General features: G+C 34.9%; 1 protein-coding gene across 3 annotated transcripts in view; it reads right to left on the reverse strand.

Annotated features, from left to right (window-relative positions):
- Positions 1-859: 859 nt before the first annotated feature.
- LOC115443733 (myosin-VIIa) overlaps positions 860-27,271 on the reverse strand; it is a 44,851-nt gene continuing 18,439 nt past the window's right edge. For 2 of the 3 annotated variants that reach the window (XM_030169262.2, XM_030169263.2), the window contains exons 3-14: positions 19,615-19,875; positions 18,116-18,394; positions 17,283-17,567; positions 14,699-16,294; positions 14,282-14,509; positions 9,926-10,165; positions 7,555-7,719; positions 6,895-7,179; positions 4,222-6,690; positions 3,831-4,030; positions 3,244-3,511; positions 860-2,624 (exon numbers count right to left, since the gene is read on the reverse strand). In XM_030169262.2, coding sequence (XP_030025122.1) covers positions 2,418-2,624; positions 3,244-3,511; positions 3,831-4,030; positions 4,222-6,690; positions 6,895-7,179; positions 7,555-7,719; positions 9,926-10,165; positions 14,282-14,509; positions 14,699-16,294; positions 17,283-17,567; positions 18,116-18,394; positions 19,615-19,875 — 6,483 coding nt within the window. In that variant the 3' untranslated portion in view covers positions 860-2,417. Of the gene's footprint in view, positions 2,625-3,243; positions 3,512-3,830; positions 4,031-4,221; positions 6,691-6,894; positions 7,180-7,554; positions 7,720-9,925; positions 10,166-14,281; positions 14,510-14,698; positions 16,295-17,282; positions 17,568-18,115; positions 18,395-19,614; positions 19,876-23,113; positions 23,153-27,271 lie in introns of those variants that run through there. The other variant, XM_030169261.2, reaches the window with a different exon arrangement.

A 27,271-nucleotide genomic window follows, 5' to 3' on the forward strand; every position in this document is an offset into this window, starting at 1 on the left:
GTAACATTAAAAATTTATACTAGGCTTATTGATTGATAGCAACAATCTGACCTGTCGTTCCTTTTGCTAACTAAATTATAAATGCCTACAGATGGAACTATATTATTATGGCGTCTACATTGTATTGTGCTATTAAAACTATTTTAATTGTAGCTTGATCGATTCATTATTGCTACATTATTATTACAGACAATAGTATTTAGTAATAAATCTGCATTCAACGGCAGCGGAACATTCTAGAAATCCAAAATGGCGCGCTCTTAGTCACCGCTAAAGTTTATTGGCACTGCGCGTCGCCACTGCCGCGTCACCCAAAATTGCACACTTTAGGATGAGAAATCAGAAACGAAATTGCTCTAAACACTCATATTCTTGATGTTAGATAAATTACTTCCTGCTGGTTGGTACAATGGAGGCATCATTACTACCCGACCTGGTGAATAGGCCCTGTGCCGTGGGAGTCTCTCACGACTTTATTACGGATATATATTTTTTGTTTGTTCTAATTAACAGTATTTCTAATAGCCAGCTTTTACTTTAATTGTTCGTGTGTATTCAAAATCGTGATTATTTTGTATAATTTTAACGAATTAACTTTATGTCGACTTCATAATTATTGCTCCCGTTGGAGTGATTTTTATGTTCTCCAATTATGGTACCTACTCGGGCCAATATTATAAAACATATGCTTTGAAATTAGCAAACAGATTGAATTGTATATCCCTTAGATATGACGTCATTCCCATAATCATTTGGTAATTTTGTGAACACATCACTTGTTCATGAATTGAAAGCTCACTACAACCCAGCATTTTAAGTGCATAACTTGAAAGGAGATCGATATAAATAAAACACCAAATATCATTGTGACTCATGTTTACAACCACTCACAAATGCAACTTTTTAACTTTATAAAAGCAAAATTAATAAAACAAACATAATTATGTCTCCAAACTCATGGCATAACATGCGACAATCATTTTACACTTGTTACTTAGCGTATCATTAAATAAATACAAATTTACTTACGATTTATTATCGAGCAAGCATTTTAAATAATTGGGCACAATCCTAGAAAGTAACGTCCATTCAAAGAGACTATGTATAGTGAAATTCTACATTTTGTCAATTGTTAATGTTAAGCTATGGAATTAAGCCCTTCGGTTATAAACATTTATAAGAAATAAAATATTTCGAAAATTATTGCAATACAGAAGTGAATGTGTGAACAATAAGATTTACATTTCGATACAAACGTAAGGTAGTGTTGGATAATCAAATCAATACTTTCCTCAGACAAAGCATTTTTATAATTTTGCTATATTTTTGGTGTCACTTACTATACGTAAGCATACAATTATATTTTTATATTTAAACTTATTTAAGTAACTAATACCAAAAATTATAGATTATTATAACGCTCAAATACAAAGTAAAGATTATTTCGATTGGAACTTTGTTTTAAGATAATTCCGATGTTATAGAGTTTATGAATATAACGTAGCAGAAACAAAGACTACCTAACTACACAATTGGAAAAGAGTTTCTAGATATCAGAAACTATTTGGCCGTAAATAAAAACGTATACCTTCCAACATGAATGCACTCTGCAAATAATGTTGCAAGCCCAAAAATCGCAGCAGTTTCATTAAAAAGGCGTGATTTATTGTCTATGGTATATAAGTTTTACAAAAATATATATGTAACGTACCTTAAATACAACTTGTTTTGTCGCTAATCTATTAAATATCCAAAGCTTTCTATGAAAATGTAAGTAAATTGACATTTATTTCTCACACTACCTCAACACCTTATTTATAAATACATTAGACAGATCTTTTATAATATCTAATATTAAAATACGTACTTGACTTCCAAACTTATATAATAGCCTTTGATTAATGATCTATAATAAAGATATATGTTATATATATAGCCCAAAAAATACTTCATTCAATTCCGAACAACAATCAATAGGTGCACCTAAAATGTTGTCATTTAAATTTTACAAAATATACTTTTTTGCGATGGACGGATACATTTAAATGTTTAAGTGTTCGTCATCGTACAATACGTGCGTATATTGTAAACGCAATGTGAGAACAATATACTTATCGTGTGATGTACCAAATTCGCAAAATTGCAAGCGTTTTTTTTTTCTATAATTCTATCAAAACAATTTAGTAATATTTCGCGAAAAGCTTGCGAAACAAATGATAACAATTATTTAAATCGTACAAGTAGATAGATAAAATATGAACAATGGTGTATATTTATCAAAATTTATAAAAACCTACCTATTAGGGGTAGAACTAATTTTGTTCCTTTGCCGACTCTACGATCCGTCGAAGTTAGAAGCGTCATCAAAACCCTACACGTATAACCACTTATACTGACCATACAACTAAGTGTAAGATTTATTTCACTCTCACAGACCGTTGCTTATTCATGTTCGTAAGCATCAGAGATATGTATGAAGTTAGTAAATCGTCCATTTTGTATCCTAGCGAGGTTTCGCAGAGGAGTTTTGAGCCGCGCACGAGGTTCCCAATAGTCATGTGGAAGTATGTGTTACCTGACGACCAGTTCGATATTCTTGTGAACGGATGTGTGACGAGAATGTCCTGGAAAAATATTTAAAAATCTAGAATAGGCATTGCTAATAGAACACTTCATATTTTTTATTGTTGTTTAAAATTACTACTATCATTTTCAAAACTATTTCTTTCTATAAGGTCAATAAATACTATACGTTGTCATTTATATTTTTATAAACAAATGTGAATATTGAGACTCTACCCCCCTATATTAATAAGTAAAGCTCTTCCATACACTCAAGGTGACATCTTGTATGACTCTATGTAAAAGGTATTTTGGTATAGTGATACACTAATTGCGTATTTTTGGACAATGATAATCAGATTACTACGATTGATTGCAATATTAATCACATTCCGTGGCTATTAGCCAATTGCTCTTATCGTCTTAAAAAAGATAGGTACGTTTAATCCCCTTGAACTTTCCACGAACCGAAAAAGAAATTATCTCACCATAAAATATTGCCAAGTTACATAAAAAGAGTTAATTAAAACAATTACAAACATCCGCAACTAACAATAGTTTATTAATAATTCATTTTGCTTTACGGTTCGACATAAAATGCAACACAAGAAATAGCTGTCAATTGTTTTTTTTTAAATAATGAATGAATACCAATTTGTCAGTAATAATACATTATCATACCTTCGTCTGAGGATGGATCAGGCTGACACCATGTTTGTTGATGGCAATGAGAAGTAATTCAGGGTAGTTTGGCTCCGTGGTCTGTTTGACCTCGAAGAAGGCCGAGCCGAAGGTGGGCCACCGATAGATGACCTTGAGGAAAGTAATCTTCGCGTCTTCGGGGGTCATCCCGGCGTCCTGGTTGTATGAAGCGACGATGGCGCGCTTCCAGTCCGCTGAACTCTGCAGCTTTATTAGATCTGACGGCACTAGCTCGCGGAGCATTTGGCTGAAAATAAGTTAGTTCAATGTTACTCATTTTTGTTTATAATAGTTTGGTAAATGTGGATACTCTTAAAAGCCGTTTTGAACTAATGTAAATTTAATCTACATTATTTAGTTCGGAGATAAGATGATCGCGTTACAAAATCTTTCACTTTTAGAGGAAAATATAACGTTGGATTCTAGATTGGCAAATAAAAATCAACAACTATCCTGTCTCTTAACCGTGGATTTAAAAAGACGGTATTCGTTAAGTGCAGCATACTCGAAATTAATTTCGAAAGACTGAATAAATTTCTGTGAAACTAAAACCAAATTCGACTTACGGTATAGCCTGTAACTCTTGCTTGTTGTCTCCGAACCTGGCCCGGTACGCCAGCGCCGCCAGCCGTGCAGCCTCCTCGCGGCCGCAGCGGTGGTACCCGCGCAGCAGCTTCGGCAGCTCCTGGTGGAAGTGGAAGATCACGTCCGCCGCGCGATCCTTGCCGGGTACTGTGTTCGTCCATAGCTTCTTCATAAAGAACACCTAAAGAAACAGACATTTGTTAAGAAATATTTTTTGGCCATCATCAGTAATATTAAATTGAAGGGGTTTGGAAACTTTTAAGTAACCCATTCAGTTTTAGTTTTAGATATTCAATATTTCGGCTTAGGGGTATAAAAAGTTCTAATGAATAAGAATTAACATAAAATTATAATTGTTGAACGTATGCTAACCTGGTAAGTGAATTGCGGAATAATGCCGTCTCGTGTAGGCCGCGCCTTTTTAATCCAGTCAGTCAAGTGCCTCACGAAGTCAAAGAAGAAATCTCCTTCCGGCACCGATATTACCTTATCAGCTATCTTAACGAACAAACTAAACCCTTCACTGGACCTGAGATTCAATCTCTGAGCAATGTTCTGACAGAAGTCTTTCGCTCGAGTCGATGAGTCCACTTCGAACGCCTCATCGGTATCATCTGGAAAGTAGACTTTGTGAAATATCTGTGTAGTCTTGTGTTGTATCGCTTCCACTTCCACTTGGTGTGGCGGATACTTCCGCTGGCCGTTTCTTAAAGTCTTTTGCAGTCTTTGGAGTGAGTCTTGAGCAATTGGATATCTTCTAGTCCTAAGGAATAGCGTGAGTTCGCGCAGCAATCCCTGACTGCACGCGAAAAGCCCAGCAGCGAGCCACATCAGCTCCCAACCCCTTTCCTCCGACATTCTGTTCCTATTGTCTGTTAATTGTTTCATTATTTGGCAGTAAATTTCATCACGAAGTATTTCATGTTTCAAAGGCCCATCAAAAATATGATCGGTGTATTCGTTTCCTATACGAGGACGCTTTGATGGTAAGTCACCCATGTATTTGAGTATCGCTGTGAAGGCAAAGCAAGCTTCTTCAGCCAATTCTTCTTTAGCTTGCAATTTCTTCAACAACGGTTGTTTTATTGGTTCTCTGGAGTGTCGCCATAATTCTTCCGCACCACCCCTCTTGGCTGTGGAGAGTGTGAGCGCTTTGGAAGCGGTGCGTTTTGGCGGTAATCTGAAGTGATCTAGAGCATACTCTAGTAGCGTATGAGGTTTGTCTCTTGTTTCAGTGCCATTGAAAGTACTAGTTGGCGCTCTACGGCCATGTTGTGCGCCTTCTTGACAGAACAGGGCTAGAATGTCTGGTGGGGGTTTGGTTAACGCAGGCAATACGTACACTGTTTCCGCTGGAAAATCACCTCTCTCCATACTCCGTTCACAACGTCCGATACACCAACCATTATTTAACACTGACTCGCCAGTGCTGTCTTCCTCTAAAATTATCAAATCTCCCTTTTGGAATGTTAGGAAACTGGACCCTTCACCCGGCGCTTTATAATCTTGCAATGCGATCACAAACTTCGATCTCTTTTTCAAACCTTCAAGGAAATAAACTACTAAGTCCCGAATGTCTTCCGCATTAGGGCTTTGGAACGTGAATTCCTCTCCTCGAACAGTGGAGAGGCTGAAAGTTTGCGTAAACACTTTATTTGTCTTTTGACTTGACACAGTTGTGATCTCAGGAAATGACAATTCTAACAGCACTTGTTCCTGATCATCCACTACATAAACACCAGTCCAATTAACCGCGATTATGACGTCATTCTTGGGTAAATTAGGACCAGAATTTCTATACGCTTCGTAAAATCTCGAGAATAGTAACGGCCATTTGAATTTTGCGTAACTTACAACGTCTTCTTTAACCCTGTACGCGGGCACTTTTTCTTTCACGTAATAACTCTTTTTATACGCTTGCACAACAAGCGCACCCCATCTATCAACCGCTTTTTCGACACCTGTCAGACAGTAATCGGGTATGTAATTAGGTAACAGCGTATACAGACGTTCAGTGTTCATATCTTGCCCGTATTCAATGTAATACTGTTGCGCGGCGATCATTGCCAAGTCTTCTTCCTTGTCGCATCTGTATTCGCCGAACTTAACACCCCTAACCACTTGTTGGTAAATGAGATTAGTTGCGACTTGATCTTCGGTAGGGTCATGCCACGGAGCGAAGATTTCCTTCCTGAAAAATAGCCTCCAAGGAGCATTCCTTTCCTGCGCACCTTGTTCTTTCGCATACTGCTCACATTGTGATATAGCATCCATTACATGGTCGCCTCCACTGCCAAGCGAACTAACTTTATCAAACAGGGCAATGTAAAGAGAGAATCCGAATTGATCTCTCAATCCTATTTTGTCAGACAACTGATTGCATAGTTCTCTCGCAGTTGTCGCCGAATCTGCTAACAATGTCTTTGTGTTGCCATCCATAAATGTAATTGGTAACATTATAGGCTTTTTAGATTTAGTAGCTTGCAGTTCTAGCCAGGACGGAGGCTGGTTTCTAGTGCCATTGTTGAAAGTTCTCTTCAAACGATCTTCGCAGTATGGCGCGTATCCAGGTGGTCCTTCCCTTATAAATGCTCTGAGGTAATTGACAAACTTTTCACTAGGAGCAAAACATCCAACGCATAAAGAAAGCAGTATCCAACCTCGAGCATGTGATGATTTCGATGGATTGTTGGTGAGCTGTTTGCAGATCTGACAATATATTTCATCTCTGAGTTCCGCGCGAAGGATACCGTGACCGATAATGAAATGAAGTTTCTCTAAGTTAGAAGTTGGCCGTGATTCTAGCCATGACTGATAACTGTCTGCGGTATACTCCTCGTCCTGAACAAAAAGGAATATTTTATGACATTATAAATTTAAAGGAAAATATTTAAATGTCACCTTTCTATTTTGGTATTATTTGTAAATATTTTAATCTGAACTAATCTGATAATTGCCGGCATGCCAGACAGATTAAAGTAAATATTATTTTAGTAACATAATCCATATTATTGAAGATATAGTCTACCAATAAATCAAACCTACCTGAAGTTTTCTTCTAACATCTTCACCAAGTTTGTTCTTTCTTTTCAACGTTAACGAAACCAATTTATGCCTTATCGACCTTGGTTTTTGCTTATTAAGATATGCATCAGGGTCCACTCCCATCATCTGCGCCTCCTGGAACTCCTTGGACCTTATGAAATTCCTTCCCAAAGTGGCAGTAACTTTGGACATGACCGAAGTGTTATCTCGGTCCATCGTGTGATATCGAGGCTCCGGCAAGTCTCCAGTGAAACGCAGTATCGTGATCCATAAAGCTTGCGCGGCCTGGAATGTGATTCCATTATCACTTCACGTAGAACTGATTGATGTTTTTGATAATACTGAGATTTTATGTTACGATAAATTTATAATATAACCAGATAACATGGTAGAATGAATCGGGAAAGACATATAGGATTGCAATGCCATCATAATTTGAGATCTTTTTGCAATGACATATTCGATTAAACTTCTGTTGTTCAGATTCGAAAAGTATTAAATTTAGATTTTAACATTAAAAGAAATTTAATTTTGGTTATCAATTAGTTATAACGTTGTCATTATTAATAAGAAAATATATTAAACCGATAAATTATGCCGATGATTTACTTAGATAAAACAATTGATCATTATTTGTCACTATTCACAAAAATTACTTACCAACTGGTCTCCTTGAGTGTGTAACGGCAATAAAGGATGCTTGAGTGGTTTTCTTGAATATTGATGTGTGACATTTCCTTGGAAGTAAGTCGCAGCAAACTTCTGGAATTTATACTCCGTGAGGTCTTCTTCATCTTCCGAAGTTGTCTGCATTGGCGTCACCATCTGTGGCAGATTTTGTTAATAGTTTATTAATTGAGTCTAAGACATCTCTTTAATATTTTTCTTTCATGACTGGCTTTTGCTAGTGTATAAGCCCGTTCCAAGGATAAAAAATGCCTATAGGATTTAGAGATGAAGTAACTAGTAGTTAAAGAATGTTTTTGGATGGGATTACTAGGTCCGGAGATCACATCCTACATTTAAACTTTAAACTTATTAGTGAAGACCATTAATCATTTATTTAAACGTGCCTGAAAATACACATTGTCATTTCGTCTTTTACGAGAGTCATCAAAAATTCGACTAATAATCCACATTAGTTCTTAACTATTGACACAATATGTTAAAATCCAACACGACCACTGCACAAGGAAAATACGTCTAACACGCGTGAAATTCAAAATAAAAACGCATAAAGTTAGATAGCACTAATTTAATTTAAGGTGTACTTGACGATATGCAATCAATTAATTTCGTTAATAAAGATCTTCTGATATTGTGAATAAATGCACAATGTACAAGTTGTTCCTACCTTCTGCTGCTGATAGAATCGTTGCGCTAATCGAAAACAAACTGATATCGATATAAAAATGCTTTAACGCGTAAATGGAAGCGTCATTATTCATATTGCGTTTTAGAAGTGCAATAATATATTATTAGGTTCAGTTTATGTTATCTCTATATCGTAGCTTAGAGGACAGCGTGTTATGTTGCCGCGTAGTTGTACAATCTGACTGATATTTTAGTGCGTTCCCGCCATTGCACTGGTCATCATTATCATCATCATCAGCCCGTTACATTCCACTGCTAGACATAGGCCTCTCTCAAGGTACGCCAGAGAGCCCGGTCTGCAGCATTATCTATGGTCTTATGTAAGTTGCCTTATATTTGCAAAAGAATTTACATTCAATCCTAAATAATTATAATAAGTTTCTGTTTTAGATCCCTTTTATCTATATTTATTTTTATTAAAAACATATTACTAATGCCACCTTTAATCGTGGAACGCATAATTCATAGATAACCATAAGCTTTGAAATATATTCGTAATATTAAGTATTTTGCAAGTTAGCCCGGCGCGACACTTCCATTTTTACAATATACGAGGTTCAAAAGCAATAGATCGAGATGAGATAGTATGCCATTAACTGCTTCCTTGTAAGTGTTTTTGAATGTACAATCAATATTTAAAAATAATTCTATTGTTAATAGATTAATTTAAGATTGCATATCGTATATCTCTTAAGATATTTTAGGGACTTTTTGCTGTTGGTAAAGTGTTTTTTTAGCCTGGCAATGTGACAACAATCTGGCAAAAACGATAAATCTGATACCGTTCAAAATTTCCAACAAACGACATAATGGCTCTCGACGGTCGTTAAAATTATGTCGGCCTATCTTAAAGCATCTGAGGTTTATTCAGTCGTCGAAATAAACCCACCACGGCAATTTTTCACTATTAATACAATCGGGTAGAAAGGTACTACACCTGATAATACAAAGAAAGAAGAACACAATATGAGCTATTTTTATGTTATCTTTACTGCTAATTCTCCATCAGATGTTAATCCAATTTAATTATATAGACAGACATTAGGTCACGTATATGTCAGAGATAATCCTTCATGCTTCCATATTACAACGACCTAATTATTAATTTACAACTAGCAGTAAAACATCGATAACTTGAAAACAATACCGATAAGATTTGCGGTCTCATAAAATATCTAGATACTAGTACGTTTACTTTTATTCAGTGTAGATTAGGAATCTTATTACATCGTTACAAAGCATATAATATCTGGTACCTAACCGGCTGGCATAGGTATGTCGAATGGCGCGGGATAATTATCTCTCGTCAGTCGATACTCTCTGGACCCCAATCCGCTTACCATCAGGTGCGGTAAGGCCACTTCGCCGTGACTTTATAAAACAACACCAGTAATAACTCAAAATTACTCAATGTAACGATAGTTTCGATCTGTAGCATGTTTGTACATAAATATGTCCCAAATACTTGTATTTACTATGACAATTCTGATTCCACTTCAAGACCTTTACGCCGTGCCTGTCATTATCGAGAAGCTTTTGGACTTAAAGTAGGTACTCGTAAATTTACAGATAAATAAATCTCTTAATGCATGAATTAAACCACGTCTCATTTTACAACCGACCACGATTCTACTAACGAACAAATGAAAATGCTTACCTCTTGTTGATCCGCTCTTTGCTGCGGCAGATCACTGAAGACAGAGGTATCTTTGGGCGCCGGTGCTTCGCTGCTAGAGTCCGGTAAGAAGTCGAACATTGCCTCAACCAGTTTACTGTCGTCAACAGGTTCGTCTTGCTTCCTCGCCGCTTCTTGGAGCAACGTCCTCTTGGCTTCCAACTGGCGCTTCTCTTCAAGGGCTAATTCTGCTTCGCGCCTTTCTAGTTCATACATGCGCTCCTGCAAAGAAATTATAGATTTTCTCATTGTTATCATCACGATACTCGTTTTACCTTGTAAAGTTGTGTCTTGAATACAGTTGTAGTATGTTTAAAATATAATACCAAATTAACGAATATTTCTGCAGAAATCTGTAGGAAAACGACGATTACTCGATTTCGAATTGACGATTAAATTGTGAACGTGCTAGTAACTGCCCAATACTTCTAAGTAGATAAAGTCACGGTCGGATGAACGTGTATCATGTTTGTAACCAAATCACTTCACAACATATAACTGATATAAATCAGGCTTAACGTGGATATGACACTTCAAACAATTCTACAGGGTATGCCAACACTAACATAGCGTAGGTCCATGACCATGTTCTCGCACAGGCACTTGAGCCACACGTTCATCATATCGCGCCGCCGCGTCCGGCCGGGCCAGTGGATCGCGCGTCATTACGTGTCGGAGACGCCTCGGTTACGTGCCGGCCGTCCAACCAAGACGTTTCATAACACTTATGCTTGATTGACCACTTCACCTTACGCGAAATATTAATGATTGTAAATTAGCGTGCCATTGCGACGCAACAGTCGATTTGCGGATCGTTACGGACTTGATTTGTTTGTTTTTAATGTTCCTTTCATCGATAAATCTATATTTTTTGTATTTGGAAGGAGTTGTTACGTAGTCCGTGACAAGTTGATTAGGCAACAAAGGACATGTCCGCTTTTTGTATGGGCGCTAGTCTATTTCGAACAAAGTCCAACCAATTCCAAAATCATTGGATATTAAAGTGGAAAAGGAGGATAAAAGGAGGATAAAAGGGGAAAAAAATAATTAACAGTTATTCTCTTATTCCAATTTCTTATGAACATTAATTTAAAGACAAATAAACTAGATTTTTGATAACTTTACTCTTATTTCAATAGGCGCGTTTTAAGACTTATCCAAATATATATAAATTATCTTGGCTAGAGTTTCTGTTAAATACAAAACCGTTTTTTACGAAGTCCTTTACTTAAGTTTAACTCTTAAGAAAAACATTGTTAAATTTCCTGTAGGTACCTACTAGGTATATTATTCAAAATGCTGTAGCTGTCTTAAAATTATTTTAAAAAAGTTATTGAGGTAGTCTCGCTGACTTAATAATCAAAAAATAATTACACAGATTTTGTAAATACACAATACAAATTGTAATTGAGACTGTCCCTTGATTAATGCAGAATTTCTTTCCGTCTTTTTCATATTTACCAAGAGGTATTTTAATACGCAACAAACTACATACATACCTACTCATATTTTATTGAAACGATAATTATAATTACATAAGGAATGAAATAATTCTGAGCAGTCATTGGGTTAGGTATTTTGTATTAATTTTCTTTTATATTTTTCAATTTAAATATTATTCATTTATCATTTTTTTAATTTAGAATCATTAAAAATTTTAATTTACTATAAACAGGCGAAGGCCACTGTCCGTACAACCATCCTTATTACTTAATTAAAAAATAGTATAAAAAAATATTTACCTGATCGTAAAAGCCATACTGAAAGTTATCACATAATAAAGAGCATGGCTTCATCAACAATACGCAGTGATTTTTCAAACACATTATAAAAATTATATGACATTTTGGCAATAACTCAAAACTGATATAATTTTCGACATAGACCGCTGAGGATCTAGGCGAACGTTTACGACAGATGTCGATTATCGAATGTGATATATTGTCGCTTCGTTTATTGCCCAGCACTTAATTTGTATATCTGCACTGATAACTATTTTCATATTGTGATTGGCAGTTAGTTGGCGAAAACAATGCCGCAAAGGATCCGCCCAGAAAGTTCGATTGTTTGTCTCAGGGTTGTTTTTTAAGTTCCATACCTAAAGAATAATGATAGAGATAATATTTCATTATTTATCTAACTGTGTGTACGTGGATTCTTTTCACAAATACCATTGTTACTACCAATTTGTTGTGTTAGGAAAGTTCAATCCATTTATAGATACCACTTAAGGTTATAGCTTAAGGTCCATTTTTCATACATTTTGTTTCACCTTTAATCTGGGTAACTAAACAATTTCGTCGTATTAAATTTTAAAGGCCGAAATATCCATGCATATTAATTATTTTTACGTTATTCTTTCAACTGCGAGAACTAATCACTAACTAGACGTGAATTTAAATTCTTTACTTGTCGATACTTGTTTAGTTACCCAGATTAAAGGTGAAACAAAATGTATGAAAAATGGACCTTAAGCTATAACCTTAAGTTAATTATTAACAATTTATAATTATATTAATTTCATAATCAAAGCAAATTATTGATGCTCCTTTACTGTATAAAGGAATAAAATTAAAAGAGTTTAATTAAAGTGTATGTGTCAAAATAAATGTACGCAACGAAATAGTTTTGACTAAATATTCTGTATCATGTCTTTTTTTGTTTGTCTTAATATATTCGTTCTATCAAATAATATAGAATAAATGTATTTATACAAACAAAAAAAATTATGAGATAAAAAAAATCATAATAATATTTCGTTACCTACATTTATTTTGGGAAATACTCCGAAACTTATGTTACACCTTTGGCAATTAAAATCGAATTTTATAAAATGGTTATCGATCATTAAATTTAAGTTTACAAAGAAAGTTCTTGATGCTGCCAATAATGTTATTATAAATCGTAAGTATTTGTTGCAATTTTTTAAAATATTTTTTTATACCCTAAATGTAATATTTGTACATCTGTTTTCAGTGGCTATATTAATATAAATAAAGTACTGGTCGCTTTGGAGTTAGTAAACTAAATAGCACATGAACTGATTCTGTAGATTCAAAATCACGAAACGATCTTCGATATCTTTCGCCATGTCGTGATATATGGTGATTCATAATCAGTAAGTGCGATTTACGGTGGCCTAAACAATTTCTTCTTTTATTTCTGTTTCTTTTCTTAAAGACCCGGCATTTGCTGCCGGCTTTAAGGAAAATATCATTCAATTCAATTTAGAAGTGCACTGCTAAATATTGGCCTTCTTTAAAGATTTCCAAACTTGTTAGATATCCATTATTCTACTAATATTTTCATTTAAAAAAAAATGTATCTAGGTTTTATTAACTAGAGTAATACTCTGTACTTTACTAGTTTTGCCTAAACTAACTAGTTATATCAAGTTTTCTATGGATTTCCAGAATTTCCTCATACTCAGGTACATTAACGTATTAATGTACCTAATGTATAAAATTGGATATAAAACCGTTTTTACTATAAGAACTTGTTTTTTCATGGGTAGGCTGTAAACATTTTACATGAATCCTTAATTATATAATTACATTTTATATTTTATTCTTTCACATATTCTTCTACATTAAAAATATTTTCTTAGTGATAAATATTTACTAAATATAATTTTTTGTTACTTATCGAACCATTAAATTATAACCAGATCTTTTCTTACCGATCATATTATTACGAGGTTAAATATTTTTTTCTTGCCAGATATATAAAAACTCGTTAATTTATATAACAATAAATCCGAAATCATATAACAAATAAATCATGAATAAAGCCAATAAATTGCTGATCAGATAAAAATCAAATCAATCTGTAGATGTACACTACCAAGATATTAAAGTTACCTCGAATTAGCGCAAAATGTAATAACAAAGAATAATTTGACCAATTATTTGTCACGCAGATCTTAATTATAACTATCTAAAATCTATCGCAAATCAAAATGTAGTTTAAATTTGATTGTGATTAGATATTGGACATCAATTGAATGCCGACGATGATGAAGTGTGTGATTCTAAGCCTGTATCATGCGATTATGATCTATAGGGTACACTGCGGCATGTACCAAGATTAGAGTAGCCTTGTAGGCCTCAGACGGTATGGCGCTATTATATCGAACGGCAAATAATAATTTGTAGACACTTTATAAGGACTAAGATTTTTTTTTATTGAATTATATCACCAACCAAAGCTTATTTCAGATCCAAAACCTCCAAAAAAATAGTAATAGGGGTTTTTATTATTACATGAATGTTCAACAGTAAAATACAACGACTAATTATTTAATTTCAATATATAATAAAGAAATATAAATTCACTAACCCTGTAGTTCTGTTCGGCGATCTCCTTAGCGCGCGAATTGCCCTGGTGGTGCAGACGCTGTTCCTCTTGACGGCGCAGGCGCAGCGCCTCATTGTGCGCGAGTGTCTCTTGCCGCAGTCGCCGGTAACGCCGCATCGCGATCAGTCGTCGCGCGTGACTTTGGATCTTCACGATCGCCCACATCTTGTGGCCGTAGGATCGGCGCACCAAGTAGCCACGGGCTGCTGCCTGGACGTATCAAATAAAGATTAATATAATTTTAATTAATAGCAAAATTATTAAAACGGTGCAATTTTAGGAGGATTAAAACAAGTGTTATTACTCGGCCCATAGTAATATCAAGAGAAGTAAGTAAAAATCATGTAATTCGAAGAGAAGACTAAGTCGAATTTATTTTAATTTCGCCCGATTACTCACTTGTAACGCAACAATGTGACCTCGCAGATGCCGGAATCTATGTGCGAGCACCCTCGCTCGAATCAAGGCCTGAAGTCTTGCGTACCCTACTTTCATCTTCTGGTACCGAATCCTCTGCAACTTGCCTCGCCAGTGACGTTGGATAAGAATAGCCGCTGCCCTCATTTTCAAAAATCTTCTACGATACACCCAACCCCTAATAGATCTTTGGAGGATCAATATTTTTCTTGTCAACACACGGTCTCTTTCTTGCTCTAGGAACAAATCATGAGCATCTTTGAGGAACACTTTAGTATGACCTAATTGGTAATCAGATTTACCGAGTACTTGAGCACATATCTTGGCAGTGGCCGATCGGCAGTCAGTCTTGTGAGCTGGCGGTACACCGGAAATCAAGAACCGATATCTCTCGACGAATTCTTTGAAGCTATGTCTGATTGGGTAACCGGCTCTTCGAATCCTGATTGTTTCCATCATTCCTGAGTACCGGAGTTGCCTGCAGCATAATCCACGGTCGAACATCATTGGTTTCTTGAACTCGTTTGGTTTAATACATCGTATGAAGAAAGGCTGGCATGTCCCTAAGGTCCTCATTAGTAAGTCTAGTGACTTTTTGAACTGAGTGGAAAGAGTTGGAGTACGTTTTCTAGTTTCCGAACCCATCGCTATATCATCCTGGAATATGTGCTGTAGGAACTTGTTAGTAGAAATATGGATGAGCTGCAATAAATCAGCACTAAATGTGTCCCGATTTTTCTCCAGAAATCCTCGAGTATCGTAAAACACAATTCCAGCGAAGTGGTTCAGACCGAAACTCGTATTGATGTCAGACTTGGGCTTGAGGTAGTTTCTGTGAAGACCGTGTGTCTTGTGAAGTTTTGCTAGCATAGTTTGGTCAGTGCCCTTTGGGAATTTAGATTCTTCGTCGATTAACGCCATGATATTAAGCTGTTTTAACGCAATCAGGTCTAATGCATCTTGATTATCAACGAATTCAATATGTTGCCAGTTGATACCTTCGTGGTTATATTCTTCCTGTTCTAATTTAAAAATGTGTCGAACGAAAAACTGTTGAAGATTTTCATTCGCAAAGTTAATACAAAACTGCTCAAAGCTGTTGTGGTCGAAATTTTCGAAACCGAATATGTCTAGCACTCCTATTGCTGTTCGCATTGTTGCTTTCGGTTTGTAGATAGCTGCGTTAATCTTCTTTACGATGGTCACGAAGAGTCTACCGTAAATGCCTTTTACAAAAGCATCTCTAATATCTACCGACTGGTCTCTACTTAGAGTTGATATGACTGTTTCACCGTGGGCGAACAAAGTCTTTCTCGTCAATGCACCAATCAATGATTGTAAAGGAACACCTAATAAATTCGCAACTCTTCTTACGTTCCCTTCTTCTTTTATTTCAGTTGCGTCTAAGTTATCTACGACCGTGGCTTCATACTTTATGTTCCCGCAATGTAGTACGGCGGCTAATAGTTTTAGTATTTCCCATATTTCTGGTTCTGTGAAGAGCAGCACTTTCATGGCAGATCGTATATCCGCAAACTCTGCGGCGTCATCTCTACCTTCACATGTGAAACTGCCTCCCTATAACAATGTAGTATAATTTACTTAATTTTTTTACTACGGAGCTTTTCAATAAAAATATTTATATTTAGTATTTTTTTTCTTTCAAAGTAATATGCACAAGGACGACAGCGACAAAACAGGAGTCCTATAACTAAGTTTATTGATAACAGTATATTATCCATTTTAACTGACATAATTTAAATGTTATTTCTTATATAAAAATTCTTAGTCATAAAAGCTATAAGTCGAGATATGAAAATTATTTTAAAGGACTTATGGAAGTAGAGATGAATTTAATAATACAGTTTAAGAATACGACTAAAAACTTGATTTCACTGCTCCAAAGTTATACGTATTTTTGATCTTTGATTTTGTATTAGATTATTTATCGATAATAAATCTATCTTATCTTAGTTAATCGTAGAACTTCAATAGATTTGTCATTAATTGTACTAAGCCGGCAATATTCATTATGTTTTTTGAAAGTTACTGCTACTCTCAAATTAATTCTACTTTTAACACGGAACTCAACAGTCGAAAAAACTGGCGCCATTTGATTATCTAATAAAAAGTATTTTATGATTTATTGTTAAAACATGGCAAGCAACAGGTTTGATAATACAAATATTTCACACTGAGAATAATTTTGGTTGGTATTTATATAATTCCTTTTAGTGATGTATTTTGTAATGTAGGTTAGTGTTTAAGTTGTAACCTATTTATAAATATCTACTATAAAAAGATTGGTAAAATCTGCAACATTAATGAAAATTTAATCTCAAACTGCAATTTCTCTGGTTCTAAAATGAAAAATAAATTTTACTACGTAGTTTCAGAATAGAAACATAATTTATCTATGTATTAATATATGCATTTCCATAATATAATTGTTATATTTGTAACAAAGAAAGGAATGAGCTTCATATCGTATCTTTAAAATCTTATTACATTTAGAGTGCAGAAGTTTAGCAATTATATCGAACTATCTATTGTATTTAATACTTACTGCAGACAAATATCTATACTCCGAGGGATCTCCTAATTCTAATTTCTTCTTCTCTTCCTTCGACAGTCCAGCAAGTAAGCAGTAAAAAACGTGGTAATTCCTTTCTTCAGTTCCTTGGGAGACTATTCTAGATTTTTCTAGAAGATATTGTTCAATTTTAGCTCCTTCAATGACTCCGGAGCTGCTAAAATGAATGTCGATATATTTGCCGAAACGCGACGAGTTGTCGTTTCTTACGGTCTTTGCGTTGCCGAATGCTTCTAAGATTGGATTGGCTTCTAAAATCTGAAATTTAAAAACCCTTTTATTGGTATTGTTAGTTTATAATATTATAGATTGATAAATGTGACAGTATCTGTCCCTATTTGAAATTTCAATTACTTTGATTATATTTAGCTATTAACAGCGGCGATAGCCTAGTTGGGTGTGGAACGGACTGCCGAGACGAATGTCCGCAGGTTCAAATCCTAAGTCAGAGGCACACACCTCTGACTTTTCTAAAAAAATCATGTGTGTTTTCTTTGTGAATTTATCGTTCGCTTTAACGGTGAAGGAAAACATCGTGAGAAAACCTGCACATCTGAGAAGTTCTCTATAGGAATTTCGAGGGTGTGTGAAGTCTACCAATCTGCACTAGGCCAGCGTGGTGGACTAAGGCCTAATCCCTCTCAGTAGTAGAGGAGGCCCGTGCTCAGCAGTGGGCAAGTATATAATACAGGGCTGTCATTATTATTATTATTATTATATATATTTAGCTATTTACAACTTGATTTCAGTATCAATTTATAGTATTCATTGAGAAATAATAAGTAAGTTGCTACTAATAAACCAACCTGTTGTTCTATCCAAGAATGTTTCCCGCTTATCGCAGCTAGATACTGCAATATCAATTTGGTAGATTCAGTCTTGCCCGCCCCTGATTCCCCGCTGATGACGATGCATTGGTCCTGGCCATATCTGCGCATATGCGCATATGCATTGTCTCCTATAGCGAATATGTGCGGAGGCAGTTCGCCAATCTTCCGTTCCTTGTACAACTTGATCTGGTCTGCCGTGTATATCGGCAGGATTTGGTATGGATTTACTGCTACTAATATTGAGCCGGTGTAGGTCTGAAAGATAATAAGTTAGCCGTTATTTGTTTATTCTAAAATAATGAGTGGTTTAAAAAATTACTGCCTCGGCGCGGCGGAGTAGTTGTCTGACGGTACGACTGCAGTTCGGAAGTCTCGGATTCAAAATTCCCGGGTCGGGCAACTTGATATTGTGTTATTCTACGCTGTTTGAAGTCTGGCATTTGTTCCTAATAAGGCGATAGGTTCGCATCCTATCACATCATGGGATCGAATACACACGGCGGAAAGTGGGTGCAGTTCAGTTGCGCTTCTGCCTACTCCTTCGACGATTAAAGGCGTAAATATGTATGTGTGTAAAGTAAAAAAGGATACTATACCTACTGTTTGAAAGGTTTAAAATCAATAAAAAAAATCTTTTAAATATTAAAAGTTCGAGACTGTCAACATCGAATTCAACAGATAAAATTTCCAGATATATGTATTTAGTTTTATGATCTCCTAACTATGATTCACGCTGTACCCAACCAAGTATTACTTGCACGAGTTCATCAAGCATCCTGACTCAGAAGAAAAAAGTTTGCTGTGAACGCCCTAACTGATATACAAACTACAAAAATTCTAGACGTTTATTAATTATAAATTCAAAATTCATAAATATAACAAATAACTTTATTCTCTCTGTACAATAAATCTGTAACTCTAGTTTTAATTAAGTAGGAAATTTGTCAATTAATTTATAATCAAGATTATCATTATCTATATAAAATGATTTTTGGATAAGACACGTAACGATGTCTGAGGTGTGGTTTAAACGATTTCAGAGCCAATGAATAAATGTTTCGTGATTTGTGGTTCATTTTAATCAAAATATGTATAAAAATTATCAGATCTTGACAGATACTAATTAATTTCTTTATCGTTAGTTACGCAGTTTATTATTTCCAGATATTTCTACATCAATGTCGCGAATATGGAATTGAGCTTGGTGACATGTTTATGGGCATAGAATCACTATACTATAAATAAATACAGTCTTACATCCGATGTTACCCACTGCGCTGTTTTCTAGTTAGGTCTACATTCTGATCTATCATCGCCATCATAGATAGAGGCTACCTTAGCTTTGTGCGTCGCAATCACTGCTTTAATATCATAGATTTTTATAGGAGCTGGTAAACTGCGATCACTATCACGCATAGGCTATTCGATACCATTAAATAATAAGTCCCGAAATTGAAAATAAAACAAATACTTACATAAATGAGATTCTCGTTGTACCGTATGAGCAGATTCCTGAGTATGCCGGCCTCGTGGAGATCGCCGAGGGAGATCATATCCTCGACGCCGTGCACGGAGGTGGCGTGCATGGCCTTGATGCGACGCTCCGGCGGCAGCCATTGCTCCTGGCCGTCGTCATCGCGCACTCTGATGCGGCGGCCCTCGGCGGCGAGGACGCGTGCGCCGATCGCCACGTCGAACTCCCGCCCCGACACCGGTTCGATCCATATGTAATCGCCCTGGAAAAAAAAACATTTACATTGTTATAAACCTTGGAATATCTTTCCAACTACTCCAACTTCTTCACTCCTATCATTTCAAAGCTATATCATTCTTCCTTCTCTACCGTAAGAACGCAGTGGAAAATCCATATGGACTCGGTCCAATGAGGAGACATGGTATAGGACTATAAAACCCTAAGTAATTTTGGTGTGAAATTCATCGTCTTACGTTCGTCAGCATTAGGTATAATTTAAATTACCCTATTTTTTGCATCCGATCTGGGGGAGTGTTTTTCATGTTCTATGAAATGTTAGTCACTAATCCATCAAGTGTCTAAATGGAGTTATCCTTTGGCACATGCTAAAAGACGTCCTATATGTTGCGTTTTCTAACTTGGGCTTACATATATATGCTATCGAATACTGTACCTAGTACATATATTATGGCTATAAGTTATAAGTATATTAATTGTTGTAATCGTAGTGTTAAGTCTGCTGGAAAATCTAATAATAATTAATTATAGGTACATCAATGTAAACACAAAGCAGTGATATTAAACATAAATATAGAAATTACATCATTAAGCACAAACAGGTATGATTAGTAGAATTAACAACATTTGGTATTCAAATTTTGAAGTAAGGAATTCAGCTTTATTCGCTGTATGTAGTATATTATTTAGATTTAATTATCTAACTGTATTTTATTTTACGTACATATATTAACTCAATTAGTAGTCGCAAGCACATTTCACGCATTAGAAGGTCCATCAAAAATGTTTAGATAACACTTTTCATGGAATTTATTGATGGAAATGTAGGAGAGAAACTAAGAGATTTTCTTGGTGGCACGTAATGTGGGTAAGTGATAAAGCGCAAGGGCACTGCTTCACTAAGCTAAAACTCCATTTTTGTATTGCACTGTGAATCAAAAACTAGATGGAACTAGATTTTATATCACAATAAAAATAATTCGACCGCGATTCTATAAAATTAATCTAAATAACCCTGACAGATTTCAGGACACCTAGGACTTGTTCATAGAATTATGAAAGAATCCGTATTACACAACAAATAAATTATAAATCAACATATCTCAATGGCCTCATCTTAGTTTTAACAATCAGTGGGGACATCCACTTTCTACAAGCGGTCTATCTACACACAAAATTAACCGGTAACCAACAATGAGACGTATCTAATCGCATTAGGAATGTAATATTGCAATTCAATCAATAGTACGTAACCAAATAAAAAGAAAGTCATACAGCCAAAAAGATCGCAGTTTATCGTTGATGCATCATTTGATGTTGTGTTCCATATTTAAATGTATGTAATAAAAATATATTATAATTAAAAATCCGTACCATTACGTATTAATTTAATTAAGTTATGGTCGCATTAAAGTGTATAAAATATTCGGTGGAGCTGATCGTATGATGTTTGTTGAACTGTAATTTATTCATTCATTCATTATTTCATACATTCGTTCTCGTATTCATTCGTGTTCATTCACCATATACACAAACGGCATAATATAGGTAATTTACCTATATCCGTAACATTGAACGTCACAAAAGGCAAACGTTTATCATGGGACACTCATTAGGTGAAAGCGTTTATTTGGAAACGATTACAATTTATGTGACTATTAGGTGTTGCTCGCGGCTCCGTCCGTGCGAATGTCCTTCTCCAGAATAAATACAACTATACCCTCTATCCTTATGACAAATTTTAACCAAGTATGTTTAGCAGTTACCGCATTTATTTCTAAATTTTAACAAATATAAACACACAAACATCTTTATAAACTGTCACCTTCGTAATATAAGCAAGAAATAAAATTACCTGGCCAGGTAAAGTTAATTTTTAATATTCAATTAATATACTAAATCTATAATTGATGTTTACACGTATTTAACGTTTATGCATCAACCATAATATTTAAGAAAACGCCGAACGAACCAATATCTACTCAATTAAAGTGTACTCTCAAACAATAGTAAGTAGGTAGTAAAAATATAGAAAGTTGCATCCATGTTTGTGCAACCCATAGACGTCTGCCGATCATTATCTTATAAATTTCGTGAAAGCGATCGTCAATGGCTCCAATACGAACGGAATGCTTAAGAGAAGCTATTTAATGTAACATATTATGTGTTAGACACGCATTGCGTAAGGTTCAAGTGAGATTTCCTAAGAAGTAAATGCATTCATCCGACAGTTGCATTCCGATAGCATACTAGATATAAGATAGAGCCTAGATACATACTATCAACCCTATATTAAATACCGTCCCACTGATGGGTCAGGAGCCTCTTCTACTACTGGGAAGGATTAGGCCTTAGTACACCACGCTTGCCTAGTGCGGATTGGCACACTTCACAAACCCTCAAAATTCCTTATGGTTAACTTCTCAGGTATACAGGTTTCTTCAAGATGTTTTCCTTCATCGTTTAAGCAAGCGGTAATTCGCATAACTTTAGGAAAGTCTGAGGTACGTTCCCATGGTTTTTAATTCTTTGGACATTCGTTTCGGCAGTTCGTCCCAATCTTTACTAAACTATGGCCACTTTAATAGATATACATATCAGATTGTATATACATAGATATGATTTGAGATAATAGCCTTTATTAATATGAAACGGTAAAGGGAAAATCGGCCCTAATTGGTGTACGGTTCCGTGGTAATTACTATAAACGAAAACTGTGTCAACACCACACTCGATCTGATACATTGTTCATCCTTTTTACTTTTCATAAATTAGAGATATAAAATATTTTTACAAAATATGTTTTTTGTAGCACTTTAGAAATAAATACTTAGAATGTGTAGGAGCCTGGTTATCAACGATATTGCATAAAATAACTTAATATAAATTTAAACTGATGAACTCATGCCCATACGTAAGGGCTTCTGGTATAGGTACAGAATTCTAAAATTATTTCCCCTATCTACATAGGAAAATGGTGCAATAATATCGCTAAGATTGATCTTGAGGGAAATTCCAAAAGTGGTTTTATATAGTTATGTAGTTACCTATTTACATGCCTATAGACATTTTCGCTTGCACTCTTAAAATATATCTATGTATAATATATCTTATAATGTGTATTCGCATGTCATTGATATATATAACTCCTTAGATCTATATAACCTTACTTAACTATATCAAGACTATATATTTTATAAAATAAGTCGGCTAAAAGTCAGGTAGTTAAAAACAAAGATGAAAATTATATTTAAATAACTTACATCGAAAACTACATTACTATCCATGACATAATGTTGCACTAATAACTTGAACAAGCACAACAGATCGAAAACATAGCAACGCGCGGACTGGAGTCAATAATCTACAGTTTTATCACAAAAGCTGACCGCAATCGTCACCTAACTCGTTCAATGTCATGTCAGATAACTTCATTCATATTCATGCGCTTTCTAGTTTTGAATACATTGTCAGTTTGCATACATCCTTGCATATTTGTGTAAAGTCAGAATTGTCTTTTCTAAGTATTTATCAAAGATTTTGTCAATTCTAAAGAACAAACAGATTAGGCAGATTTGTACGCTGAAATATACATTCACATACTAATCTTAAATAAATTATACTAGAATGTCTCAACTTTCAATTTCATTTATCTATCTGTGACAAAATTTTCACAGAAATAACGTTGTCAGCATTTACGATTAAGTCACGAACGGTTACTAATTAGGACGTATTAGAGCTTTGCTTCGAAGACACGAAACCTAGAAAATCTCTGCTGTTTGTAGATTTTGCGGAAAACCTCTTATTTTTCTCCAAAAAATTATGACTTTTTTAAATAACGTATAGAGCTGGCTTCTAGAAACTTTTAATAGGTCATAATGTGGAAAAATGTAGGTTTTAAGCGAGATTTTGAATAGTAAATTTGGAGCGGTCGACTGCCGCAAGTAATTCTTAACGTGGAAGCAATCTTGGATACTTGGACTACTGCAAATTTTGCAGCTTGCAATTCTTGCGCCAAATCGAATGAGTATAAAACTTTTAAAATATTGCTGCTAGTGTTAACGCATCTTACGAAATACATTGGTGCAAGAACTTGCTAGCCCAAACGTAGCACCATTACACTGGTTATTGTTGAAAACCGCAGGAAAATCTACGGACGTAAAAATCATCTCCGGTGCAAATTCTTACGTCCTACTTACCTAAACAGAATTGACACAAATATTTACTTCAATTAAAATCGTAAGATTATTTAAAATTATGGATCAAAATTAATTAAAGTTGATTAGCGTAAAATTAGTAAGTAAATATATCTAAACGAATCTACTCGACAAAACTGTCAATGTTCAGATACGTTTATTAACTAAATTACTCGCTACTTGACTAAAATATTCTTAGCGTAGTTCAAACTGACTTTAAATATGATGCCAAAAATCTATATAGCATCAAAATAAGATTATTCCACAATTTAAGTCGCTAAAATATACTTTTACAACTGCGCAAAAAGCGAATGATTCCAATACAGCCACAAAATAGCTGATCATATCGATTCTAAAACTATCGGATGTGTGCAAAAACAACTGTAAATGTTATATCTTTAAGCTATAATGCATCACGCCGCCTTATAATATTTCTGATAAATCGATCTTCCTCCACATTACAAAGGTTTTACTTATCTGCCATACTTTTTAAAATCTCTGTCATATACAGACTTTTTTAAATACTGCTTTCGTGTATTAATATTAGGTACAGTTTTCATATACAGGGTCATTTTGACATTGCGTTATTAAATGAAACCACATACTTATCTATTTGGATAAAACACTTTACAATAAGTTATTTCAGCCGTAAAAATAAAAAAGTGAAAGTGTTTCGAACAAAATAAATATTAATAATAAGTATTTTTAATTTTACATGCCCTAATGCCACTACTACTACTCTAAATGAATTCGTCGCAGCGGCAATATCGTACTTTCAGTCAGAAATACACTCACATACACGCCATATTCGCATTAAAATACAAAATGATCAAAAAACAGAAAACTAAAACATGGATTTATGGTGAAAATATTGTATGTCAGCAAAGGTGAAGACGAATATTATGTAGTTTAATTGAGTAACACAATGTCAAAATGACCTTGTATAACTAATATTGTCTTAATATTTTAAAACATTTTCTGGATATACAAAACCTTCAATAAGCATGCAGACTTAATGTGCCAGTCGTGATACTTCAACAGCAAACGTGTAGAGCACATTACACGTTTATACCAAACACACGATATTCGTTTGAGTACGTCTGCACTTGCCGACGATCATTCTCCGCCTTTTTTAGCGAATGTCACCGGTTTTTCCGGTAAATGATGACCGATTGAATAACAGAAATGTTGAGTGATAGAAAGTTCATATAATATTATACATACATATGGAATAGATTTTTTATATTCAGTAAAAACTGTCCCTTTCCATTAAAATGATAAGGAATGAAAGTTTATGTACATACGAATACGGATATTGAGGATTTAATGTCGGAAGTAAGAGATATAATTCAATTGGCTGTATACGTAATTTTGTTACGTATAGAGGTTATTTTTTATGTAATTACGTAAACTAAGGTCAAATGAGAATAACTTTTTTATAAATAAGCACTGTTCGGCCAAAACGAATTAATGCCGTCTTACAAACAGCTTGATTTAACACAGGTAAGTTTTATATGTTAGTCAATTCTACAGTAACAGTCTACAGATTTCGCAGAATGAAACAATAACCCAGTCTCATTTTTATGACGCAATTGTTTTATGTGAACCAGTTTAGATATTTCGTCAACAGTTCCGAGCTGTGAAACTAGTTCGGTCCTAGTGTCCCTCCCACTCGCGACAACTTGATGGTTAGTTTGGACAGCGCACTCTCACTCTCGTTTTGGCAATGTCCTAATTTGTAAAGCCATTACGGATATAGATACTCTAATTATAAATAGTTTGATTGTTATTGCTTCACTTATATTGATAACCTTGGACAAAAAACCGCTGAACAGGATTACGTTTTTATACAAAAACAATTTTGAAAGTTATTTTAAAATTAATTTTACGTTTTTATTTTTCTAAAATCAAAATGTTCCCGTACGGACTGCTTAAAGCAATTGTGTTTAAGAATAAAGAATCTTTAATTGATTACATTGATAGAACATAATGCTTCGCAAACGGATCGTCAACATTCCCGCCATAAATCACCGATCCCAACACAGATAAAGAGTATTATAACTAGAGTTCAACGTAACAGCGACCACAGAAGGCTTTACTGACAGTAATTATAGATTGTTACCCGATTACGCAGAGATAAATTAAAAACGACTCAACATAATTGTTTTCTTTGCTGGGGTTTGGATTCATTTTAATTAATACCTCACTCTCACATTTGCACAGGTGTTGTACGTATTCACGTATGTATTGGTCAGAGAGGTGAATGCCCCCGAACCGAGTGCTGGATTCTGTGGCTGGCTGATGGAATGTGTTGCCAAACGCATTGATCGGAACTCGACGAGAAAACGTTACCGCTTTGGGGAATAAGTAGGCTCACGGCGTCATAATCGTAAAATATTTGCCGGCAAATATTACATTGTACGCGGAAACGTCTGTTCGTGTGCCCCCGACCTCGTTATACCCAAGTTTTCGTTTAAGCGTGTTTTACTTTACACAATATGACAAAATTAGGTTTCCTTTTCTTAGTGTAATTATTGTTTACGTTCGTAATCACTCGTACACATGCAAAATTACATGTTTGCTCGAGTACTCGTTCTTATAGACATTGTGTTATATGAAGCCATATTATACACGGCAAGGTGTTTTAAAAGAGCTAGGTGTAAAAGGATTTGCACATAAATGTTAATATGTAGATATTCTAATTTAAGTAATCATCAAATGTTCCAAATATTAATTATGGATTGTCCGAAAGAACCATAGATACTGGTGAACTCTATTTAAAAAAATGCCCCAAAACGTAAACTAAAAAACTCATTTCATACTTGAAGGTTTGCACTAAACCGTCGGTCATCTACTGCTGATGGAAATTGGCCAAAAATTATGATTAAATGAGCCATTTGCTTATTTAACAAAGTCTTTTAATAATAATATCACCACAATATTATATACTGTCCTATTGCTGGTCAAGGGCCTCTACTACTGACAGGGATACTCGGAGTCGTTTACCGGTGAAGAATTATATTTGATAAAAACGACGAAAAATGATTTTGGCCAAGTAACATTTTTTAGGTTGTTACCTATTTGCCAGAATCGTAAACATGCATATTTAATAAAAGAAACCGAATAGATACACGAATATTTCGTCTGCAATCTACATACATTCTAAATTTCGACAACCTGTAATAAAAAACATAAACTCGTATCAAAAAAGACAAGAGCCATCGA

Source organism: Manduca sexta, chromosome 23 (genome assembly GCF_014839805.1).
Source record: "Manduca sexta isolate Smith_Timp_Sample1 chromosome 23, JHU_Msex_v1.0, whole genome shotgun sequence".
Lineage (NCBI taxonomy): Eukaryota > Metazoa > Arthropoda > Insecta > Lepidoptera > Sphingidae > Manduca > Manduca sexta.